This window comes from Nuphar pumila, chromosome 3 (assembly GCF_984573655.1).
Source record: "Nuphar pumila chromosome 3, dmNupPumi1.hap1.1, whole genome shotgun sequence".
Classification (NCBI taxonomy): Eukaryota; Viridiplantae; Streptophyta; class Magnoliopsida; order Nymphaeales; family Nymphaeaceae; genus Nuphar; species Nuphar pumila.
The window spans coordinates 126,276,097-126,303,917 of NC_143251.1; the positions used below are offsets into that span (position 1 = coordinate 126,276,097).

The window sequence follows — 27,821 nt, forward strand, 5'->3', positions numbered from 1 at the left end:
TTCACGGCCACAGGGCAGCTCAAAATAACGTGTTAAAAAATGCTTTATTTTCGCATTTCCCCCATGGAATGACAGTTGTACCGGATCTTGTGAGCCAGGATCAGGTGCCAGACACACTTTGAGTGTGCCGCTGCCCTTGGTGCCCTCCATCTTGATTGATAGTCTGTCAGCTGTGGGGCCCAAAACCAAATAAAGGCAGCCTCCAGAAGAATCTGGATCCGATGCAATCACATGGGCATAAAATTTGTGCATTAAGCACCTGATCGCAACTGACAAGCCCTCTTCAGGTGCTTGCTTAATTCACAAATATTTGTGCAATCATATTGCACCTGAACTTTTCACCGTGCAGAGACACACTAAAAAGTGTGCCATGTGATGGCACCTGGCACGAATCTTACACAGCCAAACGGTACTTGGAGAGTCATTTTCTGGTTTTATTAAAAATATACATAAAAATATGACAATCAACTGGAGCAATTTCCATTGACCCTCAGTATTTTGCTATCGACTCGATGCGAATTGGTCGAATTTTGCTAAAAAAAAACATTAATAATTTAAACACCCTTCTTTCCCCAAGTAGAAATGTTGTTAAAATCGGTCTGAACTGGCTGAATCAGATCGAATCTGCTCTCTACCAATTTTCTGAAGTGGCTGATTCAAACCCCCTCCAAAATCGACCGATTTTGGGTCCAATCGAAGGATTCGGCCCAAATCAGTTTGAATGGGTTCACTAATAAAAAATAGAAAAACATTCCAAAGCTTAGGACTGTAAATGAGTCTGGTTTGTATCAGGTACCTGACACCGGCCCAACCCGAATTCCGGGGTATGGGCATGAAAAGTGCTGACCTGAACAACATCCCATTTGACTTGAACCCAAATCAGGCAATATTCCGGGTTTGGGTCATGATTTTTGCCAGGTACCTGAACCCATCCATTTTTTTGTCGGATACCCAACCCGACCTTATGTATATTTTTAATAAATATAAAATTTTAAAATTATCCGGATTTGGTTTTGAAATTCTATTTTCATGACCCCATAAAGCCTGAACCAGAACCAGAACCGGTTATTAGTAGGTCTGGGTCATCCAGGCCTTGACCCGACCGAGCCTCTCCGGTGCCCCCCATCGCCGGTAATGCTCTCTCTCTCTCTCTCTCTCTTCAATTTGCCGGGAAAGAGCCATCGGTGGCCCTTTTCTGGCCACCCCCTTCTCTCTCCATATATATACACACCGGCTGATTTCATATTCCTCCTTAAAATCATTTTCTTAAAATTCTTATGCATTAATGCCCTCTTTTGCTAAAAAAGAAATATCTAAAGCAATTGCATTTATTTGAAATGTTTGTTTTTTAATTTTTTATTGAACGATTCGATTCGAATCAATTCGATTCTTTGATTTTTTTTTAAGAAACCGATTCACCTAGTGAACAGATTTTGTTTTTCACTGCTCGAACCTATTTTGTTGCCTCCACGGTTTCCACATTGCCATCATCATCTCTCTCTCTCATATATTTTGACAAGGTGATAAGGCGAAAGGGCGAAGATGGAGCTCACATTGACGAGACCAGACGATTGGCATCTTCATCTCCGAGATGGGGATCTCCTTCAGGCTGTTCTTCCTCACAGGTGAAATGAAGAACGTTTTTTTTTTGTTTTAAATGCTCTCTTTTGTATCACCAATATGGGTTTTTATTTTTTCTGATTATCCAACTTTTAGTATTGAATTGGTTCAACTAAATTAGGTGAAACCCACATGAGTTTTTGGTTGGTTTCACGGATTTTAGCGCCACACTTTGACGTATGATGATGGCGATGACGGGATCAATGAGAAACCTAGTCTAGCATGAAGAAAACTAAAGAAAAAAAAAATCAGAGATAAGGAAGTTTTTGATTAAGTCTTTTTCTTGATACAACGTTTTTACAATGGTTGAGTATATAAGTACAATTTCCGTGTTGGTCGACTATTACATCTCAAATGTAGGTAACGTCTGAGCAGATGGATCATTATCCTGAGTTGGCTGTTCCCTTCTCAAATGACGATAATGCAGTTAGCGGTTATCCTGATAGATAAACCCAAACGGCCTTCCTAAGGATGAGTCCAAATGAAATTGTGCCTGCAGTTATCCTGATAGACGACCCTCAAATGTAGCTACCGATACCTATCTTAGATATTGTAGTTAACCATAATCTCCTTTAGACGCCGAAACAGCTAATACCCATCTAACGATTTGGAATGATATGATTCATCTCGGGTTAAAGTTGGGAGGTGAGGTCACACGACTCAGTTAGATGAATCAGGTTGATAAGTTGAGAAGTGGAATCAGATCCTGTGACCCTGTTGAGCGTATAACTGCTTAATTCGACGCCCATTGAGCTTTAGTTGTTGGTCACTTTGACCAAATCAACTGGTCTTATACTAACTACTATGTAATCTGTAGTCTGTAAATTTAGGATTCAGGTAATTCTGATCTAATCATTTCGCATAAAGGGTAACTAAGTCTCAGATCCTGACTCAGCATGTCTGATTTGAACTGAATCAATCAGAGACGGATTAATGAATCCCTTTGTCAGTCTGTACAGTTGCACGAATCGTGTGTTGTTATTCAAGTCTTTGGTAGCTCGGCATGTGAATTGGTCATAATTACATATTTCTGAGTCAGTTGCAGTTTGAAATTTCAATCCTGAAATATTGTGTACATTGATAACTGACGCAATCTGTTTGGCCAAAGTTGGGGGACAATTGCTAAATTTTTTACTCTGATTGGAGGTCGGTGCTTGGTAGTTGAGCCAGATGAGCCTCACCCAAGTCTTAGCTGGCTTAGAAAAATCTTGAAAATTTGATTGGAAGTTGATAAAAAACTGTTTTTTTTGTTCTTTTCTTTTTGTGGTAGTGCAAGGCAATTTGCAAGGGCAATTGTAATGCCGAATTTGCGACCACCAATCACCACAACAGCTGCTGCTTTGACATATCGGGAAGAGATCCTAAATGCATTGCTGCCAAAAAGCAATTTCAGTCCCCTTATGACTTTGTATCTGACAGATAATACGAGTCCTAACGAGATCAGAATGGCTAGTGAGTGCACCAACTTCAATCCTTGGTTGTTATATAGAGATGTGCATTGGAAATGATTCAGCAAACTTGATGTATAATATGGGTGCTTTTGTTTAATCTTAAAATTTTTGTTTAGCTGGAAGTCACAGCTCTATAATGTGCTTTGATAATCTTAGTAAAATCCTTATATAATTATCAGACACTGATGCTCAAAACTCAAACTCAAAAATAGGTAGACACACAAACAAAATCTGCTTCTCAAGAAACTCTTTGCCGAGATGAAGTGAATAGTGAACTACCAATTATCATAGCCAACTATATCCTACTCATTTAAAGGATGGTTGAATGAGCAATTTCACACCTGAAATCTTTCCATAGGGAGTTGCAGATCAACTTGTATGGCCATGTCCTATTCAGCGGAATGAAATGGGGATTGTCTCTAGGAGAGATTTCTGGTGGTTGATAGCTCTAATTCTTGAAAACTGTTTTAGTTACCAACAAAGAACTATTGAGGGTTCAAATCCCTCTCTCTCTCTCTCCCCCCATTTGTTCATTGAATTTATTTGTTTAGTTAGTTTGTTTTGGTTTGCCCTAGCTAGCTCATTCTTTGCCATAAGGGAATGGCTTGGCTATCCCCCTAGCTCAGCCACAACCACAAATCTAGATGAGTTGAAAGGGGCTAGGAAGAATACTTTTTCTATGATGTGACCATGAAAGTACGTAACAACATAATGTCATGGCCTTAAAATGACCAGCTAGACTATGTTTGGTTTTAGACAACTGAATTTGTTATCCAGTGAGCTACCTCTCTCATGCTTGTAGGTAACATGCTATGAAAAAATGACAGACTCTGGAGTATAATTGTATATGGTCCCTTTCCAAAGACCTAAATAACGCAAATTAACACATTTATTGAAATTGAAGTTAGGTGTTTGAATGGTAAAAGACTTGTTCAAAATAAACAGTCTTTATGTTGATACTAGTAGGGGGTGTTAGAAATACATGTCTTGTACACACATATATGCTTGACCATATATATATATATATATATATATATATGTCGTATATAGATGGCATCTCTATTGTAACTTTTTATTTTTTTTATTTTTCTTTCTTTTCATTTTTATTTTCTTTTCATTCTTATTTTCTTTTTTCCTTTTTTTTGAATTTGGTTTGACTTTAGAGCCGTTAGGAGGCTAGCCCAACAGCTAATCCTCCTCATCTTGTGTATAAATATTGGGGTAATGCCCCATTGTAAAGTGTGTTTTTAGTGATGTCTTCTCTTAATAAAGATTGATATTTTGTATGTGTGCCTTAGTGCATTTTTTGTGATATTTATGTGCCTTAGTGCATCTTATGAGTGAATATTCTTATCGAGTCCTTAGTAGACTTGATTAGCACCAATATTTGTGTGCTTCTTTACATGATATCATAGCCAGGTTGGCTACTTTGCTTATATTCACTCGTGGAGGCTGCCTCATAAAGCGTGTTGCTGACCTTTCTTTGATTGTGATTCCTTCCTCTTCAATGTGGCTGAATTCTTGTCTCATAACTCAAGCAACTCCAACTTTGTTCTACCATTCAAGCTTGACGATAGCAACTGCATCATTTGGGCAGGACACTTGGAGACATTCATAAAAGGTCAAAGATTATGGGGGTACGTTAGAGGTACTATCTTCAAACCTACTCCTAAAATTACTATATGTGAAAATGATGTCGAGACAAATCTCGAAGGAAAAGAAAGAGAAAAAGCAATGGAGGAATATTATAAAAAATTAGATGAATGAGACATGGGAAAATATATTGGTTAAAAGAGATCGGGGTAGGCCTAAGAAGACTTGGATGGAGATGATAGAAAAGGATATGAATGCTTTGAACCTCACCGAGGACATGGCATTGGATCGAAATGATTGGAGGAGAAGGATTCATGTGGAAGACCCAGAATGATTTTTCTTTTTTGGTTCATATCGCCGACCCCAATTGTTTTGGGATGAAGGCGTAGTTGTTGTTGTAGATGAATGAGACATGAAAAATGCTAAAATTCTATCTTGGATGCTAAGTGGGGTTGAAACCAAGATTGCCTCAAATCTTTTATGCTACAAAAAAAGCAAGTGAGGCATGGAAATATCTTAAAGGTATGATTACCGAGAAAGATATGGCTCATAAGTATTATCTCTAAGAAAATGCTAGAAACATCAAACAAGGAGATAAGAATGTTAGAAATTACTTTATGAAATTATCTTTCATTTGGACTCAACTCGCTCAATTTGAACCAAAATGGAAAGAAAAGTGTATTGAGATATGGAGGGCTCAAGTTGAAGAAGATAAACTTTTTGCCTTTCTTTATGGTTTGAGACCTGAGTTTGAACAAACTAGGGCCTCTTTGCTATCTTCCTCGTCACCTCCTCCTATTCATGAAATTCTCACTAAACTTAGTGGAGAAGAGACTAGACTTAATATGAGCAAAAGTGATAGTGTTCTTGCTACACCTAGTAACACTTAAGAAGATGATTGTGCTCTTGCCGCCTTCAAGCCGGGAAATTATATCAAGCCTTATAGGCCTCCTCACTTCAATAAAAATCAAAATAGAGGAGAATACAAAGTAATTTGTCATAATTGTCATGAGCCCGGTCACATTAACCCTCAACTATAGACCTCATGAAAAAAAGGTTGTTGCGGCTCCGTCAAAGCAAGAAGAAGACACCATAAGTGTAATATCGCGTATTTTCACACTTTGTTAAATTTGAGACTTTCGAAAAATTTGGTTAAGTATAGAAGAAAAATCGGTAAAATCTTGATTTTAGGCCGATGCTTTTAAGTCTGGGCTTGGCCCAGGTCTCGTTGTCAAGGCCTTAACGAGCCACTTAAAACATGAGAAAGAGTTTTATTTTTGACCTTTAAATTCAAGCAAAATTTGAGCGAAATTTGGGTTATTTTCGGATGATTTTCAGAAGCGAAATTTGAGTTATATATTGTTAGATTCATCTCAAAATTATGAGCGTAACAATATTTTATTTTCCTTGATTCGGGCTACGGTTGACCCGAAAATCACAGTTTTTAAAAAATTGAGCAGTTTGTCGGTTCAGATCTGGATTTAGATCGGACAGGATTTGATGAATTTGATCCAAATTAATATGGATTTGGACTCTATTTAAGACCCATATTAATCTGGATTTGATCCAGCTCAAGACCCATTTGAATTTTTGAGATGGATTTGGATTTTGGATTCGGATCCAGATCCAAATCCAAATCCATGCCCAACGATTTTTTTTCCAACTTTAAATTAATCAAAAACCTTTAAATTGGGGTTTATTAATGTTAAGAAACCTCCCAAGTTAATTTGGTAATTTTTGAAAGCTTCTGGAAATTCATTTATTATTTAATATTAATTAATTAATTTAATGTAATTCTGAAAATTTATTTTAAGGATTTTTTAGGACTTTTAATAGAGCCCTTAAACACACATAGAAACATCTAAGAAGGTTGGAGAAGCATGGAGTTTCAAATAAAATAAAACTTTGAAAAAGTCAAACTTAAGAGTTCCGAACTTTTCAGAAAACTCTAAGAGAGAATAGAGTTCCAGCTGGGACTGCACTCTCTTCTCCAGCCCACCTAGAGCCCTATAAATAGATAAAAAAAAAGAGAAAGAGAAAGGAAAAAAGAAAGAGGAGAGAGGAGAGGAAAAAAAAGGAAGGAGGAAGAAGATGAGGAGTTTGGACTTTTCCAACCATTTACCCACGTTTTTCAACTTTCACCATCGTTTTTCTTCAAGTTTTTATTCATGGTATGGGTTTCTTCTCTTGAATCAAGTGAGAAATTGATTATAGATTGGATTTTCATGCAATATTTTAATAGAAAATTAGAAATCTATGAAAATAGAGTAAATAATGGTGTTTACTCAAGCATACATGGAGGATGATCCATGGATCTTCCTCCAATGTTGTATTTTAGATTCTTTTCATCTTTTCAAAGAAATAAATTTCTGTACATGGTATCTTTTTGCTAAAACAGAATTTTATTTCATGTTAAAGATAGCTCTTAAGCACTTGTTTCGTAGTAGATTTTATTCCTACGATTTCCCCAAATGTACAAGTTGTTGGATGCATGTAGGCATGTGAAAGAAATTATGTTTATGCATGCATGTCATGTTAGGGGATCTAAATATGTATACTTAAATAAAAATAGGTATGAGTATGTTTGTAGCGTACTTGTTTTGATCATGCATGAGAATGTATACCTCACACGTTGCATGATAACTTGCCTATGAAAGCACATTCGATCTACGAAATCTGTCATGCCTAAATCTGAAATTGTTTGTACATGCATACATTAGAGTAAATATGCATACACATGCATACTTTTGTTAAATTTATATATGAAAGCATTGTGTATGGACATATTCATACGATTGTTTACTTTGAATAAAAAAACAATTTGTATATGTATACATTGCTTCATGTAAAGAGGAATAAATCTGCATATGTGAAGTGTGAGGTTGCATATACATGCTGTCTTAAGTTATAAAAAACTGAATATGTTTATTCGGAACCGTTTGAGGGGTAATTTGACCTATTTGAAGGGTTTTAAAACTATATTTTTGTGTAAGCATTCGCTGTTTTCGGCTGGGCAGTGACCTACAAAGAATATATATATATTCGGTTAGTCTGCAGGCCAACTTGAGCCAGACTGAGACTCGAGATCGCAGGCCCTGTTGGGCCTACCAGGCTGGCAGAACCGAGCTCAGCAGGTCGGTTCTGCCAGACTTGTTGGGCAGCAGGTTAATAAAAAACAAAACATGGGCTGCAGGGCATGTCTGGTCAGCAGACCAGCCGAGTGGATAGGCTGGCTAGGTGTGACCAGACCTGGCCACGCCCTGTCAAGGCAGCCGACCCAGCTGAGTCAGGTCAGCTGGTCCGGTCTGCCAGGCTTTTCTGGAGCCCAGTCGAGTGGCTCGGCTGGGCAGGATTTATATGAAAAAAAAGTTTGTAAACAAAAAGTCTCTTTTCATATGTTAGTAAATAATAATCCAGATGAGATTTTTATGTCCCCAATTATCTAGGGAGGGTCAGGTGGAATAAACCTATTTTGAAGGTGATCACTTTGCATTCCGAGTTGAGTCCAAGCATATGAACGATGGTCATTACCATGTTTGTTTTTGCCTGGGTGAGGCTTTCAGAAACACACCCTAAACTAATAACCTTATGTGGGTCCCAAATTATCATGAAAAGTGGACCCCACAATAGAACTCAGTATGTCAGGTTTTGTGGTTCATGGTTAACCCAGACCAAGTAAAAGCAAGGAGTAGATTGGGTCCAGAATGTCTCAAATGGTTTGGACCAATGACATCACACAGTCAGGCTGATCAGCACCACGTGCCACTTGCAGCCTTAATTAGAATTGGTGTTGGCCCCACGTGGGGCAGTTGGTGTGGATCATGACAAACACAAATTTGGATCTGATCTATGCGTACAAATCATAGTTGGTGCAATAGGAATGAACTGGCCAGGATGACTAAACTGAATTTGAATCTTGACCTACCCAAACGCCCTTTCATTATGATCCCATAGTAAATGGTCTGTAAAGATGCAGGTCAAAATGAAATGCAAAGATAGCTTTCAAGAGTTTTTTTTGTTTGCTGTCAAGGTCCATTGGATACCACTATCTTTATTTAGTTCATGTATGCATTCACATGTCTCTATGGAACCTGTATTTTATGCGTGGGACTTGTCCTGATGAACTGGTATGGGTACTCTTTTACTACCTAGACTTTTTCAGTATAAGTGCCCTTAAATGTTAAAATTGAATGAATACAAGTTGAATGCCAAAGCTTGGATAGTTACTGATTATATGCAGTTTTAAGTAATGGCCATCTTTGCATAATTTAGCTACCGGGGGGGGGGGGCTTCTTAAAATGCTATTGTCTCTTTTGAATTTGGAAAAGGAATGCTTGGGGTGTTGAATTGCTGCACCCAGCTGATTGGGTTCAGCTATGTTGGGTTTGAACCCTAGTCGACGGGGTCGACTAGGCTCGATTGGCCTGCCTTAAAGGGAAATTTTAACCCGTGGACTAGGCTCGATTGGCCTGCCTTAAAGGGAAATTTTAACACCCATGTGTGATTAAATACGGATTTCAAGGTTCATAATGTATGTAAGTTTTCTGATTTTTCTAAGTATGGGTATTTTGATCCTAATACATGCTAATGAATGGAATTTTTCACATGCGTTGACTTGATATGACATGTTAAAGCAATATGTTATTCTTCAGATGTATGTAAATGCATGAATGTTCACATTTTCAAATTTGAGATGATTCATGAATGAAAGCATGCATGTGGAATGGTTGCATAATTGCATGTACACGAATAGTGTGGACACATGCATATGAATGTTGTAGTTCATGCATATTGTTAAATCGACATTTATGAATGTACATTGAAAGCATGTTGATATCATTGCATATATGGCATGTTAGTAGGGATGGATTTGAGAGTATCCATGGAGGCTATGGTATAGGAGAAAGAAATGATAGTGGAGAAATGATTTTAGATTTTGGTTTGTCCTATGATATGATCTTAGCAAACACTTGGTTTAGGAAGAGGGAGTCTCACCTAGTAACATTTAAAAGTGGGGTTAATACGAGTCAGATAGATTTTTTCCTACTTAGAAAGAGAGATAGGGGTTGTTGCATCGATTGTAAGGTTATACCGGGAGAAAGTGTAGTTACACAACATAGAGTCTTAATTTTAGATCTTAGAATTAGACAATGCCGCAAAAGGGATAGACATAGGATAGATCTTAGAATTAAGTGGTGGGCACTGAAAGGAGCTAAACAAGGAATGTTTGTAGAGCGGGTAGTTAAAGAAGTTGATTGGTGTCTCGAGGAGGATTCATAATCTATGTGGAATAAGATAGCGGGTGGCATGAGAAAGGTGGCTAAGGAGGTATTGGGTGAGTCTAAAGGCGGTGCACCGCTAGGTAAGGATACATCGTGGTGGAACGAGGATGTCAAATTAGCTATTAAGGTTAAAAGAGAGTGTTATAGAAATCTAAGTAAAAGTCGCGATAATGAGAAATTGAAGAAGTATATGATAGCAAAGAAGGAAGCTAAAAAAGTAGTTTGGAACGCGAGGGATAAGGTATATAAGGAGGTTTATGACAAGTTGGATACCAAAGAGGGGGAGAAGGATATTTATAGGCTTGCAAAAATGAGAGATAAGAAATCGAGGGATCTGGGTATGGTTAGATGTATCAAAGATGAAACACAAAGGGTTTTAGTCAAAGATGAGGAGATTAAGGAGAGATGAAAAGATTATTTTGATAAGCTATTTAATGAAAGTCATGCTCAGGATCTTGGAGACTTTTCCATTCCTTTTCATGAGATGAATCATGACTTCATGCGCAAGATTCAAAAGAAAGAAATTGCAGAGGCTTTGAAGAAAATGAAATCAAGAAGGGCAGTTGGCCCAGATGGTATACCTATCGAGGCTTGGAAATGCTTGGGAGAGAAAGGTTTAGAATTGTTGACAAATCTTTTTAACAAGATTTGGCGGACAAATAAGATGCTTAATGAGTGGAGGAAGAGTACTTTGGTGCCTCTATATAAGAATAAGGGTGATATACAAGATTGCACAAACTATCGTGGTATAAAACTCATGAGTCATACTATGAAACTTTGGGAGAGGGTGATTGAGTCTAGGTTGAGGAAGGTTGTCATGATATCGGAGAATCAATTTGGTTTTATGCCTGGAAGATCTACTATGGAAGCTATACATCTTCTTAGACAACTTATTGAGAGAAATAGAGAGAGGAACAAAGATTTGCATATGGTTTTTATTGATTTGGAGAAGGCTTACGATAGAGTACCTAGGGACGTTCTCTGGTGGACAATGATGAAGAAAGGTGTTTCTCTCAAGTACATTAGTATAATTAAAGATATGTATGAAGGAGTAGTAACCAATGTCCGCACTTGTCAAGGGGTGACAACCAATTTTCCTATAACGGTTGGGTTACATCAAGGATTTGCTTTAAGCCCTTTCCTATTTGCTATAGTGATGGATGAGCTTACGTGATCAATTCAAGAAAATGTGTCGTGGTGTATATTGTTTGCTGATGATATTGTTTTGATTGATGAGTTTAGAGCTGAGGTTAATGCTAAGTTAGAATTATGGAGACAGACATTGGAAGCAAGAGGTTTTAAGTTGAGTAAGAGTAAGACAGAATACATGGAATGTCGATTTAGTAAGCAACGAAATAGAGATGGGAGTGTAGTGAAGCTTGGTGAGCAAGAAATACCGGTGGATGATTCTTTCAAATATTTGGGATCTATCATTCAAAAGTATGGAGAAATTGATGGAGATGTAAATCATAGGATAAAGGTTGGGTGGATGAAATAAAAGAGTGCAACTGGAGTGTTGTTCGATCGTAGAATGCCATTGCGGTTGAAGGGAAAGTTTTATAGGACGATTATTAGGCCCGCTTTACTATATGGTACGGAATGTTGGGCTGCTAAGAGACATCATATTCAAAAAATGAGTGTAGCTGAGATGCGTATGTTGAGATGGATGTGTGGAAATACAATAAAAGATAAGATTCAGAACGAGGAGATACGTAAGAAGGTAGGTGTTGCACCCATTGAAAATAAGATGAGAGAGAATCGATTACGGTGGTTTGGACATATTCGACAAAGGCCTAATGATGCTCCAGTTAGAAGGATGGAGAAATGGGAAAATATATTAGTTAAAAGAGGTCGGGGTAGGCCTAGGAAGACATGGATGGAGGTGATAGGAAAGGATATGAATGCTTTGAACCTCATCGAGGACATGACATTGGATAAAAATGAATGGAGGAGAAGGATTCATGTGGAAGACCTAGAATGATTTTCTTTGTTGGTTCATATCGCCGGCCCCAATTGTTTTGGGATGAAGGCGTAGTTGTTGTTGTTGTTTGTTGTTGTATGCATCGATGATCAAAATGGATCATCGTGAGCTCGGTGAGCCTTGAGCTTGGATTGCTCATTTACTTGTTTTTATACATCGCAAAAATCACATTTGACATTCTTCTCTCTACATTGCACTGTTCTGCATTTTTTCACGGGCTAGAGTCCTGTGATGAGCTTCGCATTTGGAAATGCGAATTTGTGGTATTAATTTAGCATGCATGGTTGTATTCTTGATTCTTTTAATCTTTTCAATGAAATAAAATTTTGTACATGCTAAAACAGAATTTTTATTTATTGTAGAGGTGTTTGTTTAGACTTTTTTCTTGATGAATATTGATTTCCATGGATATTCCAACGCATGAGCCGTTGAATGCATGTATTAAAAGAAGAAAAAAATCTGTGTAACATGTATATTTCAATAACCGTTTGCATAAGCATGTGAAAAGTATTGTATACTGAATTTCGATCATGCCTATGAATATATACCTTATATGTTTGTATATAAGCATGTATATGGAAAAGAAAACTTGACTAAAGATAATAATGTATTCATACATGTGGATTAAAATCATGCATATTCCTACTATGCATTAGATCATGCATATTTATTTGTTTTCTTAATTATGATATATTAATGAATGCATGATGTTTCTTCCTTACTGTATGCTAAATGTCTATATTGCTTGTGGTGTGTTAAGTTATCCAGTTGTGAGTGGAACTGTAAAAGCCCCAGGTCTCTGGAAAGATTTTCGCAATGGTTTTAAAAAAAAAATTCTGCACTTTTTAAGGGGTATGAGTTGGGGTTGTTACAATAAGCCTCAAAGATCTCTTCAAATCGTTGGCACAATTGACAGAGGCATTACAATAATTATTTAAAGGATTTACATTGGGGGTGGCCATTGCATCTCCTTCAACTCTCGGTATGTGCTCTTGGTTTCTTGATTCTGGAGTTTCATTTCATATGACCCCACATAAGTCTATTATATCCGAATGTCAACCTAACTCAAAGGCATCTTTTGTTTCTACTGCCGATAGAATTTCTTTAGAAATAAAGGGTGTTGAAAATTTTAAAAATGATTTGACTAAACACAAGTTTTATATTCCAAAAGTGAGATTTATACCAAAATTACATTACTTTCCGTCTCTCAAATCTCAGATCACGGATGTGATATTGTATTCTCATCAAACAAATGTTGGGTGCAGGATCGACAGTCTGGGAAATTGATTGGGGAAGGTTCTAGGCAAGAATATTTTTATTACATGAACTCTCTTTGTATTCCAAAAGAATCTTTTTTACTATTGCCCAAACAAAAGATATCAAAGTTTGGCATCATAGACTTGGTCATCCAAATATAAGGAAATTAAATTTTGTACTTATTACTAAGGATCTTTGCAAAGACAATTTTGAATCCAAGGAATGCATACTTGGAAAAATGATATCTTTGTCTTTTGGACAAAGGACTTTTTACTCCTCCATGCCTTTTGAGTTGGTCCATTCGGATGTGTGGGGTCCTGCTCCTATACTTTTCAAAGAAGGATTCTCATACTATGTTGTGTTCATTAATGATTATACCAGATACTGTTGTATTTATTTTCTTAAATTTAAATCCAATATGTTTGCATCCTTTAAAAACTTTCATAACATGATCAAAACTCAATTTGAAAGTAAGATTAAAATCCTAAGAACGGACTTATTAAATGATTTCAAACAATTCTTAAAAAATAAAGGGATTTTGCACCAAAGATCATGTCCTAGAACACCACAACAAAAGCAGAATTTCAGAAAGAAAACAGACATATTATAGAGACTATAAGGACACTACTTATTTGTAGGGATGTTCCCAAAAACTTTTGGGCCGAAGCTGCCCTAACCTCAATATATCTTATAAATAGGATGCCTTCAAAATCTCTATCAAATGGAATTCCCTTTAAAAAACTGTTTAAGTATAAACCCGATTATCAAAGACTTAGAATCTTTGGTTGCAAGTGTTGTGTTTTAAATGATAAAATAGATAAACTATCTTCCAAGGCTATTCCTTGTGCTTTCATTGACTATTCTGAATTACAAAAAGGGTTTAAATGTTATGATGTCAAAAATGATAAACTCCTTATCTCAAGGAATGTTAACTTTATTGAAAATGAAAGTGGATCTGAATGATGTATATCACAAGATGTAAATGTTGATTATTCTTTCTTTAAATTACTTTCTAATTATGGGTGTGATGATAATCAAGACACTTCTATGGAATATTCTATTGAGAGTAGAACAACACTTGAACCAATAGTATACACTAGGAGAAATAGGAACATATCCATTGAAAATCTAAATCAAGATGGTCACGAATCATTAGAAGCCCCCTCTGAACAAATTATCATTCGTTGATCTGAGCAAACTTCAAGGATTCCCAATAGGTTTGTTTCTTATGACTCCTCTCCTAAACATATAACTCGTCTTTTAGCCATTCATTCATACTTTGAACCTTCCTGTTACAATGAAGTCAAAAGTCTTCCTGAATGGGAAAAAGCCATGCATATAGAACTAGATGCACTTGAAGATGCCAATACTTTGAAAATTCTAAATTTACCTCTCGGAAAGAAAACCATAAGCTGTAGATGGGTCTTCAAAGTCAAGACTAAGAGTGATGGGTCCTTACAAAGACATTAAGTCAGGTTAGTTGCCAAAGGATATTCTCAGGATTATGGAGTAGATTATGAAGCACTATTTGCTCCTGTTGCTAGGATGACCACTGTGAGAATCCTTGTAGCTATTGTAGCTGTTAAAAATTGAAATATATTTCAAATAAATGTTAAGAATGTCTTTTTAAATGTCAACCTTAATAAGGAAGTATATATGGATGTTCCACCCGGGTTGATAGTTTCTAGTGGCAAAGTGCTTAGATTAAGAAAATCCCTGTATGGACTCAAACAAGCATCTAAAGCCTGGTTTGACACATTTAACAATGTTATTACTAAATATGGTTTCAAACCATGTTATACTAACATGACTTTGTTTGTCAAGAATTCTTTTGCAGATATTGTAATTCTTCTTCTATATGTTGATGATATGCTGATTACTGGGAGTGACAAAGAAGAAATTAAAAAAGTAAAACATTTTTTGAAAAACACCTTTGAAATGACTGATCTTGGTTTTCTAACATACTTTCTTGGAATAGAAGTGTCATATTCTAACAGAGGATATATATTGTCACGAACAAAGTTTGCTTTAGACATCATTGACAAGTCAAGATTGTCAGATGACAAAGTTGTTAATACTCCAGAGATTGTTGGAACGAAGATGCGAGCTGATGATGGAGTTCCTTTGAACAATCCAACTCCCTTCAGACAACTGGTTGGATCTCTTATGTATCTAAGTATCACATGACCTGATATAGCTCATGCTGTCCATGTGGCCAGTCAGCTGAACTCCAACATCAACTCATATGGGTGCAGTCATGAAAATCATCAAATACATTAAAGGCACCATCAATAAGGGAGTCTTTCTATCCTCTTCCTCTTCATTAGATCTCATTGCTTACTCAGATGCTGATTGGGGAGGGGATCCGAATAACAGACGTTCAACAACTGGTTTTCATGTATTTTTAAGAGAATCCTTGATTTCATGAAAGTGCAAAAAGTGTCGATGTCATCTATAAAAGCTGAGTATAGAGTAATGACCACTACCACCATGGAGATCGTGTAGCTCAAACAACTAATTTCAGATATGGGAGTTCATCTTTAGAATCCAATAAGATTATGCTGTGACAACAAGAGTTTCATATACATTACTCGGAATCACACGTTTCATGAACGGACTAAGCATATAGAAATGGACTGCCACTTTGTTCGTGAAGAATACTTAAAGAAGACTATTGATCTTCCTTATGTGACATCAGAATATTAACTTGCTGATTTCTTCACCAAGGCTCTGTGCTCGCCAAGATTCAACTTTCTTCTTGACAAACTTTTGGTGATTGCACCATAAGTTTGAGGGGGAATGTTAGAAATACATGTATTGTATATACGTATATGCTTGACCGTGTATATATATATATATATATATATATATATATGTGTGTGTGTGTGTGTGTGTGTGTGTGTGTCGTATATAGATGACGTCTCTATTGTAACTTTTTATTTTTCTTTCTTTTCATTTTTATTTTCTTTTCATTTTTTTTGAATTTGGTTTGACTTGTTGACTAGCCGTTGGGAGGCTAGCCCAACGGCTAATCCTCCTCATCTTGTGTATAAATATTGGGGTAATGCCCCATTGTAAAGTGTGCTTTTAGTGAGGTATTCTCTTAATAGAGATTGATATTTTGTGTGTACCTTAGTGCATTTTTGTGATACTCATGTGCCTTTGTGCATCTTATGAGTGAATATTCTTATCGAGTCCTTAGTAGACTTGATTAGCACCAATATTTGTGTGCTTCAGGGGGTTGCATTTAAAGTGGTTGAAACTTTTCTTCAAAAAAAGGGAGCATGGTTGAAATCTATGTCACAGGGATTCGGCCAACTAGGTGCCGCACCCGCGTCGACGCAACGCGACACGGGTGCGGCACCTGGTGCGGTCAACCTGACCCTGTGTGCGGTCAATGCACTCAAGGTCATTTATGTCCAACTTTTAGACTTTATATATATATATATATATATATATATATATATATATATATATATATATATATATATAATTTTTTATATTTTTGCCGCACCCCTGCACCCAAGATTTTTGAAAGTGCCGCTCACCCGCACCCATGTGACATAGGTTGAAACAGTATGTGTAGTTGATCTTTTTCATTTGTTTCTTGACCTTGTCTTAAAATCTTTATATGGACTTTCTCAGCCGATGCATGTGATTCCACTGTTCAGAATTGTTATTATTTATAACCAACTAATACAGTCTTTCTGTTCTCTTCATGAAGCTAATGTTTGGATCTTACTAGCGTTCATATGGGTTACATCAAGTCATGTGCTGAATGCATCATTAACAATTGCAATTTTAAAGTGGTACTGGCTTGGTTTTCCCAAGTTTCTGAAATATCACCTAGAGTGTTATAAATAGTTGCAGAAACTGTTGACAAACATAGGAAACATGTCTAAAGATTCTCAACGATTTGGTATGTAAAACAATCTCAAATCCACTTGTTTAACTCTATCAATAGATAGACTCATTGTAGTTTATGGCTTATGCTAATTGTTGATCCAAGTCAAGAATGATTGAGGATTCAATTACCCATCTGGCCTTGTGGTTTCCAATTTTTTCCTTAATTGCGAAAAACAAACAGTAAATAACTGGTCGAGCTTGTGTTAAACAACTCAAGCAGATCTGTTTATTATTAAAAGGGAAAGTAAACACCATTGTAAGGTGTATATGGATGCATCCATTTGTCTAGAAAAGCATGAGTAACAAGGAATTGTCCAGAATGAAATTCTTTAGCTTACCCTACTTTTCTGTATAATTGTTAAGTGAATACCCTCTAAGTGCCTTGGTTTTGCTTCTCATTTTCTAAATCCAATAGTTCACACATTTGGATCACCAGAAGTTGGAAAAGGAAGACAAGGATTTCTATTTCCATATTTTGAATGAATCTGAGAATGTTATATAAATTTTAAAACCTGGTTTGTGGCTTCCAACTGCCATTAATCCAGAAGAAAAGAAAGAAATGGTGCAAATAGGACAGTTTTGTTCTTATTTCTTGCAGATTTCAGCTGTTCCAAACTTGCAGCATTTTATGCATTTACTTTTTCTCATATTTTTATTGTTATATATAATTTCTGTTCTTCAGTCTTAATAATTTAGTCTCTCTGAAATTTAAGCCTCAGGCTAACTTTACTTTTGGTGACTTCACTGCATCACTAATTGAGATGCCTCAGATGATTTAGGCCAAGTTTTTGAGTACTGAGATGATGATCATATTTGATCGTACTGATTCTTTTTCCTTTTTCTTTTCACCAACAGCTTCAAAGATTTTTTTTTACTAGTTATGATTTGAAGCAGACATTCTATGGAGTGGTGAATTGGTTTCTAAATCCTTAAAAACAAAGCATGTAGCATTGCTCATATGTTTTCTATTCGTTCAGAGTCATTGAACTTATATTGCTATCAAGTTCAGTTTCTCACAAAGTTAATATTGCTTTAAAAAGAATAAGCAATAGTACTGTATGTTTCACAACTTTCTCACTGGATGTCCAACTATTGAAAAACAAAAGGTCAAAAAGAATAAATGTTGAGAAATTTTTGTCATGATTATTTTTTGCATGAACAGTTGAAACCCGTTGCTTGAATCTTTTTTATTGCAAAAACTTGTAATATTTTTTCCATTATATAATTTGTTGAGAATTTTTTTTCATGATTATTTTTTACATGAACAGTTGAAACCCGTTGCTTGAAGCTTTTTGATTGCAAAAACTTATAATAATTTTTTTTCCATTATATAGTTTCACTCATTCTCATTAAACTGTAGGAACGAGTGGGGCAGTTTATGCTGTGAAGTTGTATCCAGCTGGAGCCACCACGAATTCACAAGATGGTGTTACAGATCTGTTTGGGAGATGCCTTCCTGTGCTTGAAGAAATGGTTGAGCAAAATATGCCATTGTTGGTAATTACTTGGCATGGATTTTGTTAATTTGTATAAATCATGATATACTTTCTTTATCATATTTCAATGGTCCCACAATCATAAATTTTTTCTCTTGTTTTCATTGGTTCCGAACTTTTGGGTCAGTAGAAAAAAGTGATTGTTCCTTGAGGGCATTGTTTTTTTGGTCCACCACCATGCCAAGTGTCTTAGCTTGAACATAAATGGGTCTTTCACATTTACATTCAAGTTTTCCATTGTGATTGGTCCCCTAGGATGACCGTTGCTGCATGATTTCCACCATCTCATTCATCTCATGTGAGAATAACAAGGGGACCATGGAACTATATTCCTTGGGCATGACATCAAAGGAAAGGAATATTGAACTGATCAAAGACAGAAGGAGATGGTGATTGGTGATATGAAGGAAAATGGAGGCACTCATTTTAGTATTATTTTGAAGATAATTTTTTTTTAATCCTAGTTTTATCTACTGTTCATAATTCCACTCCTTTTCACAATTAAATTATTTTTCTATGGGATTCTTGAATATCCATGTGACATCGGTCTGTTGTATACTCTTTTCTATTTTAAACATGCTACAACTAATAGCACTTGTAAAACCAAAATTATCTACGTGCTGAAGAACCATATGAACTTTTTATCACTCATACAGTGGACGCATACAGTGACTAGGATGATATTCTAGATTTTCCAGCATTGGTATGCATCTGAAAAAATTAAAGAGAAATGAATGTATCATAAGATTCACATAGACATGTCTATCTATAGTAATAAATTAACTTCAGTGTGCAGTTACTCATTCTAACCTAGTGAACAACAATTTGTTATATCCTTATCTTAATTTTTAAGCATCAACTTGAAGATGGCTTTTATAGAAGCTTCTTTAATGGAAACCGATAGGTTCACGGAGAAGTTGCGGATCCTGAAGTTGACATTTATGATCGAGAGAAATTCTTTATTGATTCCATTTTGAGACCACTGGTTCATAAGCTTCCACAATTGAAGGTTGTAATGGAGCATGTTACCACTCTTGATGCTGTCAGATTTGTTGAATCATGTGCTGAAGGTATGCTTTCCATTTAGAACTTTCTTCAAAGTGTTTACATTCTGTTAAACCTTGCATTCTTCAGGGTTTGTTGCTGCAACTGTGACTCCACAACATCTTCTTCTCAACAGAAATGCATTATTTCAAGGTGGATTACAGCCACATAATTACTGCCTCCCAGTTTTGAAAAGAGAAATCCACAGTATGTTCTTTTGATCCTTTATTTATACCAGATCTACCATATCATGCTTATCTGTTTTTGAAAGCATCAAAATTTACCTCCCCTTGTATGGATATAAGATAAATATATCTTTTAATATCATATTACTTTCCTACTTAATTCTATTGAACCTTGTCCTTCAAACCAATATCATATCTCTGTACCTTTGATACCTAATATTGTACATAAGTTTTTCGAAGCAGATTATTCTCGAGAGATATCATGATTCTGTGCATGCATAATGTAAGATAGGCAAGAACATATTTTAAGGCATGGAAGATCATGAAATGAAATTACTTGCACCTATGGTTATTTTTTATAATTAGTTATGAGCTTGCCAATGCTCTCTATCTCTCTCCAAATAGAAACTTGAGCAGGAACCTCCCTATTGGAAGAGAATGATCAAGTCTCTTTCTTTCACAAAGAAGTTTCCAATGTTCTTGGTGTTTCCTAATCTTTCTAGGAAGAATCCAAGAGATGGACAAAAGGACAATGCAACAGCTCACTTTGGTACGGTTTATCCTGTAAAGGAATGTTTTCCCATATTTAGAAAACCTTTTCACTGCCAAAAATATGATGGATAAGGTTGAACTGAAGATTGAACATCTCATTTTTCATTTATGTTGTGGGTCTTGGAAATTTTCGCACATGATAGACACAGATGGGGTTGTCCGCATATTATTTTGACTTATGGAAGATCTTCCTGACATCATGTTGGATGTAAGCTGGATTTTGTTGGTGGGCAACCAGAACTCGTCACTCCACTGATTTCTCTTTAACCTTTATGGGAGAATTGCTTGAGATTTTTGCTGCTCAGGAAGATTCAAGATAATATTCATGGGATCATCCTTGCAGTTTACTTAAATAGGATAACCATTTGAAATGCGAAGAAAGGCTTTGCAATGGAAGAAATTTAACGGTCATTGCTGTAGGCATCAGGTGCAGTGCATCAGGCAAGCTTGACATTGAGCAGAACTTAAGAAAAACAACAATGGATAAAAGTGCCTTTTCATGTGTTTGCAAGAAGGCAGTTAGCTTCCTTTCTCTTGGCCTAGCACTATACAAAGGAATTACCATCCTGTTGCAAACTATTGGTATAGGTTCACAATCTTCTAGGGAATACCTAAATAAAAAGAGGAAGGGCTACTTGTGGATTGGCAACAGTTTTGAGGTAGATATTGGATGCTGGGACCTATTTGTTGAAGACCAAAAGAGCAAATGCAGAGCTGAAAGAATACTCATTTATTCTAAAGAATTTATTGATCAGAAAATCACTTGTCACTGTTGGATGCTATGTTTTTGGTAAATCATTGTGATGTAGAAATGAATTATAATCTATTATTAGTTGGTGCTAGCACAAGGGTACCATCAAGAGCTTCACTTGGTAACAACTATGTTTAGATAAAATATTTTTAGCATTATAATTTGAGCTCTAGGGCTTAGACATAAAATACTATGTGTGTACAAACTAAGTAGGTATTGAATTCGCTCTTGCATCAGAAGCAAGTAAAAAAGTACCTCCTTTTTAGCTAGCTGTTGGATAACTCTACATTACTACCTATATGTGCAGCAGACACCTTTCAAAATGGACATGCCCTATTCAGTCTTGCATGTGGCTCATTCCGGACACAAGTTGTTTAGCTTTATAATCCTGCTGGATGGTGTGGTTATGTTTAGACATGGCTCATCTCTGTTGATTGACCCTATAGCAAGCCTGAATAATACATGCGTGCATATCTAGTAGCATTAATGGTGGAAGTTTACTGCTCAAAATGTCCTGCTCAAAATGTCCTAGATGCATGTGTCATCAAGAATGTAATAAACATCATATGCTGGAAAAATTGATAGTGAAATTTTGGATGAATACATTTATGTGCCCATAATTTCTAGCACATTTTACTTATTTTGGGATTATTCAATAAATCTATTTGCCTATGCAAATAACTTTATTATGAGCTATGACTTTATTTACTGTTGGATTTCACCACCGATACCATTTCTGGTTATCTCAGTGATCTCATTGGCAAGTGTTTGACTACTTGCCTATCCAATCAACAAGTCAACAAAGAATCTTCCACCTATGCATATGGTAGACTGTATGCCAAAAAATGCTTATGTATTGTAGGTTGGATTGGATGGCCAACGTGTGTGTGTGTATGTGTGCACGTGCATGCGTGCTTGTTTTGTGTGTGTGTGTGTGTGTGTCCGTGCGAGACTCTTGAATTTGAATTCTTATCTTCATTCTTTGAATTAATTCTGATCACTAGCCATATTTCAATAATTTTATACAAATATAAGCATCATATATTAGGAAAATCTTTATTTCTTCAGAATAAAATTAAACATATTTTGAATCTTCTAATGTAAATCATTAACCTGGATTTGGAAAGTTTTCATTATCTTATTTACATCTAAGAACGAAGACCATGGATTATATATAACTTTTTAAGCTTGGCATAGTGCCAACTGCCAAGTAAAATGGATATCTACTTTATAATCTTTAAGTGTTTTTCCTTCATGCAGGACAGGCTATAGTTTCAGCTGTCACAAGTGGAAGCAAAAGATTTTTCCTAGGAACTGATAGTGCTCCTCACGAGAAACAGAAGAAAGAGTGTCCTTGTGGATGTGCAGGCATATACAATGCACCAGTTTCCTTGGCACTCTATGCAAAGGTTTTTGAAGAGGTCTCTCTCTCTCTCTCTCTATAAATATATATGTATGTATATGTATTCCTTTATGATAGTCTTCCTATAGCTAACAGTGAAGCATATCGTAAAAGTCACTGCCTTGATATAGGTGGGACTTCAATCTCCTAAATCCTCATTTAATGTAATAATATTTATTTAGTGGCTTGCGGTTGGAGGCCTGACAACTGTAAGAAAGTATGCGGAAAGGTAAAACAAGAATGCTTAATGCATTCACACGGTCCAATGAATGGACAAACCCAAACCCACAATGGGGAATATAGAAATAGTCCACTAAGGGACAACACAAAAAGCCTTCAAAGAGGCAACACATAAAAAATATATGAACTTTATTGAATGAGGGCTTGAAAAGCCACATATTACATGGGGAGAATGCCCCTCTATTTATACACAAAGGAGAGAGGGAGAGAGTGAGAAAAAGTGAGAGAGAGAGAAGACCTTGGGAAGCCCAAAGGGGACTCGTTGGGCCCCCAACGGTCACATTTGTGACCGTTGGGTGTCCAACGACTCCTTTGGTTGGGACCCCCAATGCAATGCATTAATTGCATTTTACAATAAATGAAAAATAAAAAAGGAAAAAGAAAATGGAAAATAAAATACATGTAAAAAGACGAAAATGCCCCTAATGGGCAGAATTACAAGAATACCCTTTATCGGGTATATATATATTAACAACAACACTATGAGGTCTTACCCGAGTCAGCAGTAGCTGTTAGGTGAATCTAATTCTATGCAAATGTTAAAGTTGTGTGAAACATAATCTCATGGGACTGGTTCAATTTTCTCCAACATCTAGAATTTTGAGATTAGCCACTTAGTACATGCAACTTTCAAGTTGCAAACAGGCCAAACGTTGTCCTTGAGTCTCTACATAGGCAACCAAACAATGGATTTCCATTGACATATAAATATCAACCAGAGGTCAAACTAGACAATGAATAACCAGACTTTATAAACATCAAGTGAGAAAACCTTAATCGCCTGTGTCAACAATATTAGCACTCTCAATGGGTCGGGTTTGACCCGGACCCCACCTGTACCAAACCCTATAAGGTCAAGGTTTGGTGATAAATAAGAAGGTCCCGTGTCGGACCTGAAGGGCCGATTAATACATGCAGCCAGGTATGGTTTGTGAAAGGCCCGACCCAACTCTAACTAAGATCCACAAATTTTCAGTGTAAAAAGGATAAAAAATATTATTTTACCAGGCATGGTCCAGGTCTGGTTCATGTAATCCTTATAGGATTCGGGTATGGTTTCTCTTATGGTGGGTCTGATTGAACCCAGGTCCGGACCTGGTACCAGAATTTCAAATCAGGCCTGGATCCAAACCAAACCCGACCCATTGACACCCCTAAACAGTATCTTAAGATACTGTTGAAATTTTACATCAAAATGGTTCATCATCATTCATCATCGAATCTTATTATCCTAACTGCGAGTTTGGGTTTACGAGTACTGTTTTTCCTTTTCCCAAACTTCAACCAGTTTCCGAATTCCTTTTACATGTATCATGTCAACTTTTCTCACAAATGATGTGACAGGTCTTTGGGCAGCATGTCCAAACCATCTTAAATCATACTTCAAAATCTTTTTTCTATTGACAATACTCCTAAAGTGTCTTCATCGTTTCATAATTTTTGACATTAAAATATTTGAGAGCTCCAAATGTGCTATTCCTAGGATTATTTGTCATATATACACACCCTATCACAACATAGTAACAAACTTATATCTTGGTCTAAGCATTCTATAACTCTGTTAGTCGGTTTGTTTTCTCGATTCTTCAATATTAAGTCATCATAATCAAATTGAAAATTTCTTATCTTTGCTTTATTTTCTTTTCCTATCCATGCTGCTGATAAGACTGATCTTCCTCTCATTTTGCTCTCTTACCAACCTCTCAAACTGATTCTTAATCTAATTGTACGATATAATAGTAGGAGATGGAACACCCTCTACTTTGCTGCTGAGATTATTTTCTACAACCTAGATATTCTCTCATGCACTTAATTCTAATAATTTTGTCGTTCTTTCTGATGCTGAGAACTTTATTCTTGAATCACTTAGCACAATTTATTGTGCATCAACTGTTCAATTATTATATAAAAAGCAGCACAATCATGAATGCGCTTATGAAAATTCCCAATGCCCTTGTGTAAGTTTGTAGACGTGCTTTGATATAGATCAATATTTTTATTTTCAGGCTGGAGCGCTTGACAAACTGGAGGCGTTCACAAGCTTTAATGGACCTGACTTCTATGGGCTACCTAGAAATACTTCCACCTTCACGTTGCTTAAGAAACCATGGAAGGTTCCAGAATCATATGAATTTGCTTCTGGGACGATTATTCCCATGTTTGCAGGCCAAACCTTGCAGTGGCTTCCAATCACTGATACCTGATGTGATTTCTTATGCATACTTTTCCTTAGTAACATGGAACAGTTCTAAGCAGCAGTAGCAAATTGAATATTTAGATGCTCTAGAAATGGAAACAAACTGTAAAGCAGTATAATTCTTATTAAATGGTAATCGATATATGGTGCTTTACTGTGCTTCCGGATTATCGGGATTTAATCCCTTGTAAGCTTTGAACTTGTGCAAGTTGAGAGAATCGAGATGTTCAGTTGTTAGCGGGTGGGTCACCTGAGTTTCCAGATCTGCTTGCTGTAGATCGTGGAGAGAGAGAGAGAGAGAGAGAGAGAGAGAGAGAGAGAGAGAGAGAGAGAGAGAGAGAGAGACTTGACTACGGTTAAACATATGCTTTTTACCTTACGAACATGTAAATAGAGCACCAACTGAAAATTCTATTGTCATTACTGCCACTGGTATTAATGGAAATCACTGTTCTTTAGTGCAAAAGTTCATGTATCCATGTCATTGTCTTTTAATAACACATTTCACATTTTCCTTTCCAACGTCCATGTGCACAAACCATATCCGATTGGTATTAGTAAAAATGGAGTATGAAAGTTTTGTTTTGTTCTGTTTTTTTAACAAGGGGAGACAAAAAGTGTGAAATTTGCAAGAAGCTGGAATATATTGATCGTTTGAGTTCTGCTAAATTTTAACCCTCTTTAGTTTGTGATCCTCTTTGAGAATTATAACTAATGGTATCTTCTAATTTTTTTGCACATGCACAAGGTGCTCAGGAGGCAGGAACTTGAGACTTTTGTATTATACAATTTATTAGACTTATTCAGTGTGTTTGAGTTCACGTTGTCATCTTAGGGTATGTTTGATGGCGCGTCGTGTGGTCCTGTTACGGTGAGAACAGGGACATAGGGGCGGTTTTGAAAAAAAAACACATGGGGGAGGCCATCTCTCATTCTCCTCTCTCTCTCTCTCTCTCTCCCTTTTCTTCTTTATATTGATTTCTATTATGTAGGTTTTTCATTGATTAGGTTTTTTGAATCAAATTTCTTAAATTAGGGCTTTTTATAGTTATTTTGATTAGGGTTTTCTTTGATTTTTATGGTTAGGGCTTTGGATCTTTATTTTTTTTAAAGCTTTTTATAGTTAATTTGATTAGGGTTTTTTTTATTGTCTTTGGTTAGGGTTTGAATTAAAGGTTTTTATTTAATTTTATATTTTTTTATAGTTTAAGGTTTTTTTGTTTATTTGTAATTTATTTTATTTTTTTTGGTTAGGGTTTGAATTAGGGTTTTTTCAAATTTAATTATATGGTTTTTTTCTTATAGTTTAGGATTTTTTGGTTTATTTATGATTTATTTTATTGCATTTTAAGATTAGCTAACTTGATTAGGTCTTTTCTTGTATTTGATTAGGGATTTGTTTAATTTTCTTTTGTTAGGGTTTGAATTAGGGATTTTTATTTAATTTTATGGTTTTTTCTTACAGTTTAGGGTTTTTTTTGTTTATTCATGAATTATTTTATTGTATTTTAAGGTTTTATAATTTGATTAGGGATTTTTGTTCTTTGATTAGGGTTTGAATTAAGTTTTTTTATTTAAATTTATGATTTTTTTTATAGTTTAGAGTTTTTTAGTTTATTTATAGTTTATATTATTGCATTTTAAGCATTTATGATTTGATAAGATTTGATAATTTAATTTTTTATAGTTAATTTGCTTTTAGGGTTTGATATTTTTATGATAAACTTTTATAATTAGATGTGATATAACATTCATTAAATCATTTATATATAAAAAAAATATCATTTCTTATTTTTTCTCAAATGACTCATATTGTATTTTTTTTTTAGTTTTTGGATCCAATCCAACATCCATATCCGAGGCTAAAATCCTTAATAAACATGTCAAAACACTCATATGGTAGGATGGATCGAGTTGTATGATCCAAAACGAAGTTATCTGACCCATTATCAGTGTGTGTTCATGTTGTTCACACACAACTTAAAACATTGGACACAAGAAGCACAACCTCTTGTCCAATCAAAACAAATGTTGGACTTGGTATAATTGTTACAGAACGAGTTGTTCGTTTCATTATCTTGTTCATTTTGTCTAATCCTGGACAAGCCATTAAACACACCCTTATGGTCTGATGCACTTTCTAACAATAATATGCATATCGAATTAAATCCATAGATATATTTGATCAGAATTTCTCATGCTATATGCATGAAGTTAACATTTCAGTTAAGCAAAATATTAAAGAATAATCTATTACGCGATTTGCTCATTAGCCCACACCAAAATCAATCAAACAATCTCTCTCTCTCTCTCTCTCTCTTGCGAGCACACACATTTAGTTGGTCCCACTTGATCTGTATGATTCTGGCTCAGTTTCATTTCCCTCGTTCTACATGAAGTTTTAATACAAAACCTTGAGCCTATTCCCCTATGACCTACTTTGTACAGTTGTGTCTAGAGTCTGTTTCTTTGGTTGAGTCTTGATGTAAGTGTTGAGTCAATTGTAACTTTTTTTGGGTCACCCTTGCACTTTGGTTCAGGTTGATCAATACCCTGAAGGGTTAGCCCGTAGATCTGAATTATAATGAGCATGCGGCAAAATTATAAATAAATGCAAATGCATTGAGCTTTCTTTTGTTCACCCTCGTATTTACTTTCAAGTGATTGCAATTTATCTCCCTCTCTCTTCTTTCGCTCTCTTGCACTTTGAGTTATCTAAGCTTCCGCAAGCGGCAAGCGAGCGATCAGAAGGCCTGTGACGGTAAGGAATGACCATTGCGCTGCATTGGCCTATTGAAGAAATAGGCACGTGACAAGTGGTATCATAGCCCATTCTCGAGCTGGGGAAGGGACTTCGGAGTCGG

At 35.9% G+C, this 27,821-nt stretch overlaps 1 protein-coding gene across 1 annotated transcript; it reads left to right on the plus strand.

Annotated features, from left to right (window-relative positions):
• The first annotated feature begins 1,486 nt into the window (after nt 1–1,486).
• Nucleotides 1,487–25,195, plus strand: PYR4 (pyrimidin 4). Its single transcript, XM_090000006.1, has 7 exons — nt 1,487–1,625; nt 2,891–3,072; nt 18,451–18,587; nt 19,491–19,656; nt 19,721–19,837; nt 22,379–22,539; nt 24,767–25,195. Exons 1-7 carry the CDS (start codon nt 1,543–1,545, stop codon nt 24,962–24,964), a joined length of 1,044 nt encoding a protein of 347 aa, XP_089856132.1. The 5' UTR covers nt 1,487–1,542; the 3' UTR covers nt 24,965–25,195.
• Nucleotides 25,196–27,821: the final 2,626 nt, after the last annotated feature.